Source organism: Capricornis sumatraensis, chromosome 7 (assembly GCF_032405125.1).
Source record: "Capricornis sumatraensis isolate serow.1 chromosome 7, serow.2, whole genome shotgun sequence".
NCBI lineage: Eukaryota > Metazoa > Chordata > Mammalia > Artiodactyla > Bovidae > Capricornis > Capricornis sumatraensis.
The window spans coordinates 101,977,660-101,990,964 of record NC_091075.1 but is presented as its reverse complement, the minus strand read 5'-3'; the positions used below and the strand labels follow the sequence as shown (position 1 = coordinate 101,990,964).

The 13,305-nt window shown below is 40.1% G+C and overlaps 1 protein-coding gene across 1 annotated transcript in view; it reads left to right on the top strand.

Moving 5' to 3' along the window:
• The window catches only part of WDFY3 (WD repeat and FYVE domain containing 3), a 192,177-nt gene that overhangs the window by 80,834 nt on the left and 98,038 nt on the right, over window positions 1-13,305 (top strand). The window contains exons 20-24 of the mRNA XM_068975585.1: window positions 2,249-2,480; window positions 3,992-4,152; window positions 6,002-6,113; window positions 9,055-9,245; window positions 10,441-10,593. Of these exons, the coding sequence (XP_068831686.1) occupies window positions 2,249-2,480; window positions 3,992-4,152; window positions 6,002-6,113; window positions 9,055-9,245; window positions 10,441-10,593 (849 nt within the window). The remainder of the gene's footprint in view (window positions 1-2,248; window positions 2,481-3,991; window positions 4,153-6,001; window positions 6,114-9,054; window positions 9,246-10,440; window positions 10,594-13,305) is intronic.

Here is a 13,305-nt window from a genome sequence, read left to right as displayed (position 1 = left end):
AAGTTAGATGCACTCAACCTCAGTTGTTTCACTCAAAAAATGTCTTTCCATGGGCTCCTTTGTATATCATAATTACTGAAAAGATCTATGTCTCCTGTCATCCAATTTAATTCAAAATAAAAACAAAAAAATAGGAGTTTAGGATTAACATATATACTGTTTTATATAAAATAAATAATCAACAGAGACCTACTGTATAGCACAGGGAACTTACTCAATGCTCTGTAAAAACCTATATTGGAAAAATAATCTGAAAAAGAGTGGATATATGTATGCATGTAACTGAACTACTTTGCTGTACACCTGAAACTCATACGACTTTGTAAATCAACTATACCCCAATATAAAATAAAAATTAAATTAAGGAAAAAAAATTTATAAATCATAAAAGATGATGCTGTATTTTAACAGCATTTAACATTTTAGTTACACTCAACATGTCAGCAAATTTGGAAAACTCAGCAGTGGCCACAGGACTAGAAAAGGTCAATTTTCATTCCAGTCCCAAAGAAAGGCAATGCCAAAGAATGTTGAAACTACTATATAATTGTGCTCATTTCACATGCTATGCTCAAAATTCTTCAAGATAGGTTTCAGCAGTATGTGAACCGAGAACTTCCAGATGTACAAGCTGGATTTAGGAAAGGCAGAGTAACCAGAGATCAAATTGCCAACATCTGTTGAATCATAGAAAAAGGAAAGGAGTTCCAAAAAAACATCTGCTTCTGCTTCACATTGGACTGCACTAAAGCCTTAGACTGTGTGGATCACAACAAGAGGAAAAGTCTTAAAGAGATCAGACTATGAGACCACCTCACCTGGCTCCTTAGGAACCTGTATGTGGGTTAAGAAGCAACAGTGAGAACCGGAACTAGTAACAACAGACTGGTTCAAAACTGGGAAAGGAGTACAACAAAGCTATATATTGTCACCTTGCTTATTTAAGTTATATGCAGAGTACATCATGCAAAATGCCAAGCTGAGTGAATCACAAACTGAAATCAAGATTGCCAGGAGAAATATCAGCAACCTTATATATGCTGATGATACCACTCTCATGGCAGAAAGTAAGAACTAAAGAGAAGACGAAGAAGCTGGCTTGAAACCCAGCGTTCAGAAACCTAAGATCGTGGCATCCGGTCCCATCACTTCATGGGAATTAGAAGAGGGAAAAGTGGAAGCAGTGACGGATTTTATTTCCTTGGACTCCAAAATCACTACGGACTGTGACTACAGCCTTGAAATTAAAAGATGCTTCCTCCTCAGAAGGAAAGCTATGACAAACCTAGACAATATATTAAAAAGCAGAGACATCACTTTGCCGACAAACGTCCATATAATCAAAACTATGGTTTTTCCATTAGTCATATACAGATGTAAAAATTGGATCATAAAAAAAGGCTGAGCACCGAAGAATTGATGATTTTGAGTTGTAGTGCTGGAGAAGACTCTTGAGAGTCCCTTGGACATCCAGGAAATCAAACCAGTCATTCCTAAAGGAAATCAATCCTGAATATTCATTGGAAGTAGTGATACTGGAACTGAAGCTCTAATACTTTGGCCACATAATACAAAGAGCCAGCTTTTTGGAAAAGACCCTGATGCAGGGAAAGACTGAGGTGCAAAAGGATCAGGTGCTGGCAGAAAAAGAGATGGTTGTATGGCATCACCAACTCAATGGACATGAGTTTGTGCAAACTCTAGGAGACAGTGGAGGCATGCTGCAGTCCATGGTGTCACAAAGTATTGGAGCAACTGAATGACAGTAACAACATAAATTATTTAATACTCAATTTTCTAATATTTGTATAGCACTTTACTCATTCTTAATAAAACACTTAATACAATTTTATTCAACAGACTCACATTGCAAGTGTTATAACTAATTGTAAGACTGCCTACCTAAACATAGTTGGAAAGTTCTTTTTATATCAACCTGAAAATTCCATAACAGCATCATTAATTTCATTTGCAAACCAGAGAGTAGTAGGGTCCCTGTATTTGTCTGTTGCCCTTTCTAGCGTTAGGTGGTTTATCTGTTTTACAGAGTTCAGTTACAAACTTCCGTCTTGCGCGTCAGTTTCTAGAATCTTGGCCTGCTCTTACCTTTCCCGACTCAACAGCATTTGTATATTTGTAAAGTTGTATGGCCCTGGGATAATGAAAACCTACATTTGAAAAGTGGTTATTTTCCCAGTGACAGTATTTGGGGTTGAATCTTACAAATTTGCTTTCCTTTCTTTTACAGCTTCATTATGTTCACAGTACTCCCGGGGGCTCAGGCTCTGCCAATCCACCAGTGGTTAGCACAGTCTATGCCTACATTGGTACTCCGCCTGCCCAGCGCCAAATTGCTTCATTGGTTTGGCGCCTGGGACCTACACACTTTCTAGAAGAAGTATTACCTCCTTCAAATGTTACTACCATTTATGAACTAGGACCAAATTATGTGGGAAGCTTTCAGGCCGTATGTATGCCATGTGAGTAACTTATTCTTTGTTCTTAAAATTGTGTAAGACTTACCTCCTGTGATATAAATGTGTGAATAAGCGCATACATGTAGATAAGATTATACATTACGTTTGTCTAATAAAGGGGCCTTCTCCTCTGCGATCAGCATGAAACTGTTGACCTCTCTCTGCTATTCAAAATGCTCTCCTCCACTAATCATCCCGTCCATCCTTGTTTCTTGTCTTCATGTCTGATCTAGTTTTCCAGTTTCTCTTCTTGGCTCCAAGATGTGGGTGTATACTTCTAACAGTCTAACCCCAACCTTCTTCTCTCTGTCATTTCTTCTATTACGTGAAGCCGTTTAAAGTGTATGTCCTTTGGGAAAAGGAAGGAAGGAAGAGCCTGACAAACACACACATAACATTCTTTAGCTTGGAACAGTTAGCATCAGTTTGCCTCATCTCTTTATTCCTGCAGTCCACTCCTGTTATCCTTTATTCCAAAAGGAATTTAGAATCAGAGCACTGATGTTAAGCTCAGTTCTTTGGTAGTGCTCTTTCCAGATGCTACCTTCCCTTCCCTCGTTCTCATTCTGCCAAAGTTCTAAGTAGATTTGGGTCAAGTATACTATGAATGATGATAGTACTATGACTATGTAATTGTGCTTTCACTTAGTTTCTTGATTCAGATAATATCTAATAATAGCTAACACTGACTGAGCACTTAATATGTGCTGAATAAATTGATACCCAAGAAGGACATAGCTGTTCTGGGCCCCTCACAAGTATCCATTCGTCTCCTCAAAACACCAGGACTTAGGGACTATTGTTACCATCCGCATTGTACAGATGAGGAAACTGAGGTGCAGAGATGTATAGGTCACTCAGCTTTTAAGTGAGAAAGCAGAGGTTCACACTGAGTCACCTTCTTCAGAACTACTCTGCTGTGTCTGCTGGAGGAATAAAGAGAGGCGTGTATGAGAGCTCTCATTGGGAAGGAGACCTGATGCTACAAAGTTCACAGGTGTTCCACGCATTCCCTTGTTCCTTGGAACCAAGAGAAAGTGTTTTGTAATTCCTTTGGTAATACTTAGAACTCTTCTTCTTCCTTTACATTGTGCTACATATTAAGTATATTTTAAGAGTAAAACTTGGGATGCAAAGCTTTATGTTATTTAGTCGCTAAGTCATGTGCAACTCTTGAGATCCCATGGACTGTAGCCTGCCAGGCTCCTCTGTCCATGGGATTCCCCAGGCAAGAATACTAGAGTGGGTTGCCATTTCTTTCTCCAGGCAAAGCTTTGTGACTGGGTAGTTTTTCCTTATTTTCTAATTAAAGAAATAAATGAAGAGCTGGAAATTAAGTAAAACAGTTTCGAAATTTTAGCTCCTTGTTCCACTTTAAAAGATTTTCAAGGCTACCCATTTAAAAGTGGTGATAAGAGAAAGAATAAATAAATAAATAATCATAAGAATTAAAAAATTGTCTTAGGATCAAAGAAAAGCTGAGAATTTTGAAAAGGATTATTCTTCTTTTGAAGGTAAAGATGCAAAATCTGAAGGTGTGGTCCCATCTCCTGTGTCATTAGTACCAGAGGAAAAGGTGTCATTCGGCCTCTATGCACTGTCCGTGTCTGCTTTGACAGTGGTGAGAATCCGGAAGGTATACAACAAGCTCGACAGCAAAGCCATCGCTAAGCAGGTAAGCAGAATGATTTCCCAGTGGGCCGCGGCTAATACTCCCTGCAAAGGTGTTCCAGAGCTTTCTCTGGCACCCCCCAAGCAGGAGTGGTTGCTAAAAACAGCATTTTTCATCTATTACTTTGGTTTATTTTGCTTTGGATTTAAGCCACAACATTTTTAGCCATTTAGTGTAATTTGGAAGGGTGAGAATTTCCTTCCAAGTGTCCAGTTTATATTCTTATATTTTCATTGGCAATTAAGAAATTGAACCTTAGGAAACTAAAGAACATAACTGCTATTTTAATTTTTTTCTGGATAACTTTCTAAACACCGGGCACCATTTTGCCTTTACTAACGTCATTCTAATGGAAGGGAATAACCTGATCATAGAGTGTGTTGGAAGACGAAGAGTGCTAGGTAGAAAAACCAAGCCGGAAAGGGGAGAGAGAGAGGCTGATAGTTTCAGTGGAAGGGTCAGAGGAGGCCTCCCTGAGAAGGTGAAATTGGAGCAGTCTTGAGAGAGAGAAGGCAGCAAAGAATGATGTATGTATGGGGGGAGGGGAGTGGAGTGTGCATTCCAGGAATACTAGTGCTGAGGCCCTGAGGGGACAGTACATGCCTGCCAGAGAGGCAGGTGTGGCCAGAACAACAGGAGAGAAGGCCTGGGTAGTAGGCCAGGCGATAATGGAGTCCCTTGTGCAGATCCGAAGAAAACTATAGGAAGAGTAATTTGGGGGACGGTGAGGGAGATGTTGAGAATTATGTTTTGGAAAACTTTGGTGTCTCCATTAAGAGGCTTCTCAAAGCCACTGAAAATAGGAGTCGGTTCAGGGGAGAGATTTGAATGCCAGGGTTGTCCCTAGGTGGTGGTAAAGCCACGAGACCAGGTGCAGTCACCAAAGAGGAGATGCAGGTAGAGAAGAGGAAAGGTTTACAGACAGAAATGGCACATTCCAGTGTCCCGGCCCCGGGGGGCTGATGAAAAGCCAGCACGAAAGGAGGAAGCGAGCAGAGTCTGGTGTTGAAGGCAGTGATTCACTGTGGTGGACGTGTCAGAGCAGTTAAGAAGGATGAAGGCTGAGCACCACCGTCAGGTTTAGGAAGGTGGAGTCGTCAGTGACCTTGACAAGACATTTTGGCCGTTGTGGGGAGGCAAAGCCAAGGGGAAGGAAATCAAGAGGCTGGAAGGAAAGGATTTGGGAATAGTAAGTACTGACAAGCTCTTAAGCCGGAGGCTTGCCTGTGAATAGGTATATCTCTCTTCTGAGAAACATAAACCACATAAATTTAGTTCTACAGATAACAATAGAATTACATCTATGAATTAGACTTTTTTGCTTTAAAAGCAAATTGTGTATGTCTGTGCAAAATACATTTCTTTTGTGTGGGCATGTTTTATCCATAAACTTTTGAGCAATTTATGTGACATTTATTTGCATATGGTGTGAAGCAATTTTTTTTTTGCTTTCCTCTCGAACTTGTAAACTTTCCCCTTGTCCCTGTTAGGGTGGACGCAGACAGTGCCTTATATTCATTATATGATATTCACTGATCAGAAATGGAGGCAGTGAGTGTTGAGAAACTTTACACCACAAATGAGTTTCATTCAGGACTCCAGAGCTGTTCCCCAAGACCCCCTCACTACCTTTCTCTCGGTGGATTGTATTAATATTTCACTTGCTTCCTCCGAGTTTCCACACCTTTGCAAGTATTTGCACGTTTTTAAAAAATGAACACTCATGTTTTTTAACACTCTGCGAAGTCGAGAGAGCAAAGTTATGTTCCCCATTCGTGTTCTTTTTTCTTTTCCAGTCAGAATGTTGAGACCGTTCCTCTCTGATGACATTTTTTCCTTTCCTGTTCTTCAGTTAGGCATTTCCTCCCATGAGAACGCCACTCCTGTGAAGCTGATCCACAACTCTGCAGGACACCTCAATGGGCCCGCACGGACAGTTGGGGCTAGTCTGATTGGATACTTGGGTGAGTCACGTTGCCTTTTCCTTTAAGGCTTCTTTGTGCTGGTGGTTTAGTCACTGAGTCACTCTTTGTGACCCCATGCTCCGTAGCCCGCCAGACTCCTCTGTCCATGGGGTTTCCAGGGCAAGAATATTGGAATGGGTTACCATTTCATTCTCCAGGGGATCTTCCCAACCCAAGGATTGAAACCATGTCTCCCACATTAGTAAGTGAATTCTTTACCACTGAGCCACTAGGGAAGCCCTCAAACTTCTTTATTTGCCTTCAAATCCCTTTAACTTTCTCATTTGAGTGTGGTGTCCTAAGTTCATATTTTATACTGCTGACCTGTCATGTTCTTACAATATTCAGAGATTAATGTCAATCCCAAACTCCAGTGAACTTTAAAAATTATAACCGTTTATAAAATTCCATCAACTTACCCCTGTCTTTTGTCAGTGCTGATGAGCACTGATTGTATGCTGCTACATAATTTCAAGGTGATAGTCACACTCCATTGAGGGACAGATATAAAGACTTGGAAATACTGATGATTGCTACATGATTTGGTGCCACAGTGAAGACATACGTGGTGCTTCTGTCTTTGGAAATGAGCTAGAAATAAGAGCTTCAGAGTAGGAGCCCTGTGGATCCAAGTATAATTAAAGTCAGATCTACAGAGCCTCAGATCTCATATCTGCTCAGAAAGAGTTGATCATTTTGGTTAGATAAAATTTTGAAACATAACCAAATCAGGCCATCCAAAATTCAAAACTAGCAATTATGTATTCTAATCTGCAAATCAGTATGTAATATCAAAGTGTTAGTCTCTAAGTCATGTCCAGCTCTTTGCGAGTCCACCAGACTCTTCTGTCCATGGGATTTCCCATGCAAGAATATTGAAGTGGGTTGCCATTTCCTTCTCCAAGGGATCTTCCCAACCCAGGAGTCGAACCCAGGTTTCCTGCATTGCAGGCAGGTTCTTTACTGCCTGCGCCACTAGGGAAGCCCAGTATATAGTGTGTATTCCTTTTAAAATTAACAAAAAGTGTTATGCCAATCAGTGTCCTACATGTTTATCAGTCCTTGGCAATTATTGTTCCATCAACATCCACGTCTCTGATCTTTTTCTTTTTTGACCATATTGTATTGCTAAAAGTTTCCTTTATGCTAAAGCCCATGGTAATTCTTTGTTCACCTCAGGAGATATTTCCTGAGCTCTGCTCTACGTTCTTTTCAAAAATACGGCAGCACTGTTGTTGTTCAGTTGCTCAGTTGTGTCCAACTCTTTGTGACCACATGGACCACAGCACACCAGGCTTCCCTGTCCATCATGAACTCCCGGAGCTTGCTCAGACTCTTCAGTGATGCCATCCAACCATCTCATACTCCATCGTCCCCTTCTCCTCCTGCCTTCAGTCTTTCCCAGGATCAGGGTCTTTTTCCAATGAGTCTGCTCTTCACATGAGGCCAGAGTATTGGAGCTTCAGCTTTAGCATCAGTCCTTCCAATGAATATTCAGGGTTAATTTCCTTTAGGATTGACTGGTTTGATCTTGCCGTCCAAGGGACTCTCAAGAGTCTTCTCCAGCACCACAGTTTGAAAGCATCATTTCTTCGGTGCTCAGCCTTCTTTATGGTCCAACTCGTAGATCCGTACAAGACTGCTGGAAAAACCATAGCTTTGACTATACGGACCTTTGTTGTCAAAGTGATTTCTCTACTTTTTAATACCTTGCCTAGGTTTGTCATGGCTTTCCTTCCAAGAAGCAAATGACTTTTAAATTCATGGCTGCAGTCACCATCCACAGTGATTTTTGGAGCCCAAGGAAATAAAATCTGTCACTGTTTCCATTTTTTCCCTATCTATTTCCCACAAAGTGATGAGACCGTTTGCCATGATCTTAGTGCTTTGAATGTTGAGTTTTAAGCCAGCTTTTTCACTCTGCTCTTTTGCTTTCATCAAGGGGCTCTTTAGTTCCTCTACACTTTCTGCCATTAGGGTAGTGTGTCATGTGCATATTTGAGGTTATTGATATCTCTCCCTGCAATCTTGATTCCAGCTTGAGCTTCAGCCAGCCTGGCACGTCAAATGATGTGCTCTGCATATTAAGTTGAATAAGCAGAGTGACAGTATATAGCCTCCATCTATTCCTTTCCCAGTATTGAACTAGTCTGTTGTTCCATGTCCAGTTCTAACTATTGCTTCTTGATCTGTGGTATAGTAGAAAAAGCAGTGAGTGAAGAGCTCAAAGATTTAGGTTCTAAGCCTTCACCTGTCACTGTGGATTTATGCCAGACATTGGAACTCTGTGGATGTCAATTTTTCTTATCTATAAACTGGTAATGCTGGCCCTAATTACCTTAGACGGTAGTTTTCAAAATCCAACTCCATGCTGTATAAAAGCATTGTGAATGCTACAAGACACACAGAAATATAAAATGCATATTGGCTTTATTTTTTTAAGAAACTCAATTTTGATCAGTAGGCAGATGACATTCAAACAATGCCTTAAAAAAAAAAAAAGGTTAAGAACGTAGGTAATTATTACAAAGTTAGTTGCAATACTGTGTTTACCATGCTTTTCAAGATTACCGATGTAGTTACTCATATTACGTAACTGAGAGACGCTTTGAGCAATAATGTTGAGTGCGGTTTGTTTGACTTTTTTATGGGCTTCTCAAGCCTACCAGTGCAGGAGCCACAGGAAGTGCGGGTTCGATCCCTGGGTCAAGAAGATCCCCTGGAGGAGGAAATGGCAAGTCACTCCAGTGTTCTTGCCTGGGACATCCCATGGACAGAGCAGCCTTGAGGGCTATGGTCCATAGGGTCGCAAGAGTTGGATGCAACTTAGTGACTAAAAACAAATAATGCATAATTAATGAATAGTTCTTAAGATGATGTATTCAGTTCTTATTTACAATGGGGAATTTATTTTAACTATTTTCCACTGTCTTTTAATCAGGAGTAAGAACGTTTGTTCCTAAGCCTGTTGCCACTACTTTGCAGTACATTGGTGGAGCCGCAGCCATCCTGGGCCTGGTGGCCATGGCTTCTGATGTGGAAGGGCTGTACGCAGCAGTCAAGGCCCTGGTTTGTGTGGTCAAGAGTAACCCACTAGCCAGCAAAGAAATGGAAAGAATCCGGGGCTACCAGGTTTGTAACAATAAAGCTTGGTCTTCACTTTACTTTGCATTACAAATCTTATAATTTTCATTGTTAATTCATATTTTTTCAAACTCTGGAAGAATTATATTGTCCAAGTAAACTTTAAAAGTTGGTAGTTCTTATTAAAATAAAACATGTTTCAAATAAGAATGTGGGTTGTTAGTTCAGTTATTTTTCTCTATGACAATAGGAATTAAATAGTGTCAGGACTTCGCTGGTGATCCAGTGGTTAAGACTTCGAGCTTCCCATGCATGGGGTACAGGTTCCTTCCATGCTCCACAGCATGGGCAAAAGAAAAAGAAATAGGATCGTATTATCACTTGCTCTAGAAATGGCTAAATCACTCATAATTCCGGGTTCTCCTGGTTTTCTTTGTCTTTCTCCTTCACACCATGTCATCTTTTACCCCCTCCCCTCCCATGTTAGTTAGCTAGGGGATGTGAGAGCCACTGTATGTTAAGTTTGTCATTGCTAGTCCTGAAAACACAAGTGAGACTAAAAATATGCCCTGTTCATGTATTTACAGTCTCTGCTAGGTTTAGGTGCAAAGTTACTTTTAACAAGAGACAGAAGTATTTGGGTCAAGATTAAATTCCTCTAGGGTAGATGAAGTATAAATGCCTTCTCTAACTTTAGCAGTTAGTTCATTGGTAGTAGATAATGTTTACTATAATGTTTTCAGTAGATTTAATGTAATTTAATTAATTTAATTAATTTGTTTTGCAAAACTCTCAAAATAACAGTTGCAGCATTGTCTATCATGAAAAAATAGGAATAATCTCAATGTTCCAATAATATGAGAATGACTAATACTAATAATACTATAGCCATTCCATATATCATTCAGCCTTTTAAAATTGTAGTTATGGAGACAGTGTTGCAAAAGAAAACAATCCTTTGGACAAAATGTTATGTAGAGAACAGGAGTAGAAAATTATATACATGTGATGGCAACAGCAACTCAAGGTATTTATGTACAAGTAGAGTTTATATAAAAGTGGATAGTTTAATAAGAGAATAATGGGATTACCCTGATTTTCAGATTTCCTATAATACTATGTTATCATGATGAAAGATTAGAAATCAGTGTAGAAGTCTCAGGAATTGCTCTCCTTAGGGTTCTCGTGTGTGTGTGTCTGTGTGTATGACGATTGATCAGCAAGCATTGGTATTTTCTTTCAGTTGCTGGCAATGCTGTTTAAGAAGAAACGCTCCCTTCTTAACAGCCACATTCTCCATCTCACATTTTCCTTGGTGGGAACTGTTGACAGTGGACATGAGACCTCCATTATTCCAAATTCAACAGCTTTCCAGGATCTACTTTGTGATTTTGAAGTATGTAGATAAACACTAACTGGTAATACATAATCAATGAACTGATTCCTTATTTGGTGTATTTATAGAGTTAACTATGAAAGAGTTTTCTAAGACATGTTTTTATTCTATAATTTTATGATGCTCACGTTAATGTCATTAGTAAAACATACAAAACAGAGTAGTGATTGTGCTTTTTACCAGTGATAATCCATGGTACCAGTAGTATAACAGTGAAATGGTGTAATGCATATACCTGACTATAGTCAATTTGCTGTTGCCATTGGCATGACATGAGGCAGACGCATTTTCAGCAAAAAAAAATTTTGGTTACTAATAGCTGTATAGTGAAATATTCATTTCAGCAAAATAACAAGATTTTTATTTCTACTGACTTACTACCATAATAGCTTCCACTTTGTCCTCTCAAGGCACCACTTAATCACGCATATTCTTTCTGTCTTTAATTTCTTGTTCACAGCACTTTGCACTCACATCACTATATAAAATCTCCTCCCACAAGACTGGAGGCTTTACAGTGGCAGAGATCATGTCTGTCTGCATCTTTGTATCCCTACAGCCCAGAATAGTGTCTAGTACTCAAGAGTTTGCTGTGATGTCTGGCCCTAAATCATCTTTGTAACTTTCATAAGCTCCATCTTGTCAGTTATTTTAAAGACTGTGTGGCATAAATGTTGTACTGAAACTTTATGTGGAAGCTTATTAGCAGCACCCCTCTAAATAAAAATTCATGGCTCTCCTCTGCTCTTGGTACCCCAGCCTCCACAGCATATGATGCTGCGTTTCCATGTTTCCGTTTTCTTGCATGTCCTCCTCTTGTCAGCTTTTAGGCATCACTCACCTGCCTCTTTATCTTGTTCACTGCTTTCCCCCATCATTTTCTGATGATGGAATTTTCATTTTGTGGTTGTTTAGTCGGTAGGTCATGTGAGACTCTTGTGGCCCCCTAGACTGTAATCCACCAGGCTCCTCTGTCCATGGGATTTTTGAGGCAAGAATGCTTTTTGCCATTTCTTTCTTCCTGATGCAAGGATGGAACCTGTGTCTCCTACATTGTATGAAATTTTCATTACTTTATTGAAAAGTGTCCATCTTCACTTCTTTATCCTTTCCCTCTGTGTTGTTCTTTTTCCTTTAGATTCTCACCCAGCCCCACAGGCTCATGTCTACGGAGACTTGCAAACCTAAATCTTTAGCTTAATATCTGAATCCAGACGTATTTCTAACTTCTTCCTAAATGTTTCCATTTCCGTGTTCCAGCAACACCTGCACTGAACGTAACATCCTTTCCCCAAGTTAGTTCTTCCTTTGAACTTCTGTTTCTATTAGTAGCACCACCAATTCTCCCATTCAGTGAGACTTGAAATTGAAAAGTGAGCTTCCTCCTCCTTCAGTGTTTATAAACAGCACGAATTAAGGCAGATTCTGCTTCCGCATTTCATGTGTCCTGTGTTTTCTGTTTCTCCTGCTACATCCTAATCCAAGCCCTAATCAGTTCTCCTCTTACTGAAATAGCGATCACTTCTTTTCCCCTTTCTTCAGTCCGTTTTACATGTTTTTTCACCTCATTCTTTCCAAGATATAATCATGTAACTTATTAAAAATTTTCAGTGCTCTGTCCTACACAGTAAAGTACACATTTCTCAGCCTGATATTCCAAATTCTAATACACAAACCTCTCATTTTATTAGAAAATAATTATTTAATATGTTTGAGCCCAGCACTGTATTAGGTGCTGCTGCTGCTAAGTCGCTTCAGTCATGTCCAACTCTGTGCGACCCCATAGACTATGCAGCCCACAGGCTCCCCCATCCCTGAGATTCTCTAGGCAAGAACACTGGAGTGGGTTGCCGTTTCCTTCTCCAATGCATGAAAGTGAAAAGTCAAAGTGAAGTCGCTCAGTCGTGTCCGACTCTTCGCGACCCCATGGCCTGCAGCCTACCAGGCTCCTGCATCCATGGAATGAAAAAATAGAGAAGTCCATGCCTCAAGGCGTTTAGTGTATTAGATGAGAAAAGCAAATAGTAAAAAATTTGTGAAAGCATGGAGATAAAGGTATGCAGAGGGTTTCCTTTGTGGCTCAGTGGTAAAGAACCCACCTGCCAGTGTAGGAGACAAGGGTTCAATCGTTGGTTCGGGAAGATCCCCATGTTACAGAGCGACTGAGCCTGTGCACCGCAGCTACAGAGCCTATGCTCCAGAACCCACATGCCACAACTACTGAAGCCCGTGCGGCCTGTGTTCTGCAACAGGAGAAGCCATCACAATGAGAAGTCTGCACACCCCTACAGAGGGTAGCCCGTGCTCACCGCAACTAGAAAGCCTACACAGCAACAACCCAGTGCAACTAAAAAAGAAAAAAAAAAAAAAGAGGTCACGATAATTCTACCATCTCTGTTATTTCTGGGCCTATTTGTAATGATTTTTTTTTCTCTTACTTATGACTCATATTTTCCCTTTTATTTGCATACTTGGTAACTGTTGATCAGATGCTAAGTTTTACATTGTTGATTGGTAAATTTTACTTTGTTTTCTTAATGAGGCTTTGCTCTGGCATTGCAGTTTTGAAACATCTTTTTAAACTTTGTTTGAATGGACTTTCATTCATCCTTAGTGGTTATTTAGCCCTCCTACTAAGGTATTACACTTCTGAGACCTCTTCCCAACCTTCTCATGGAATTTGAAGTCTCTACACATGTTGGTGGGAGTGCA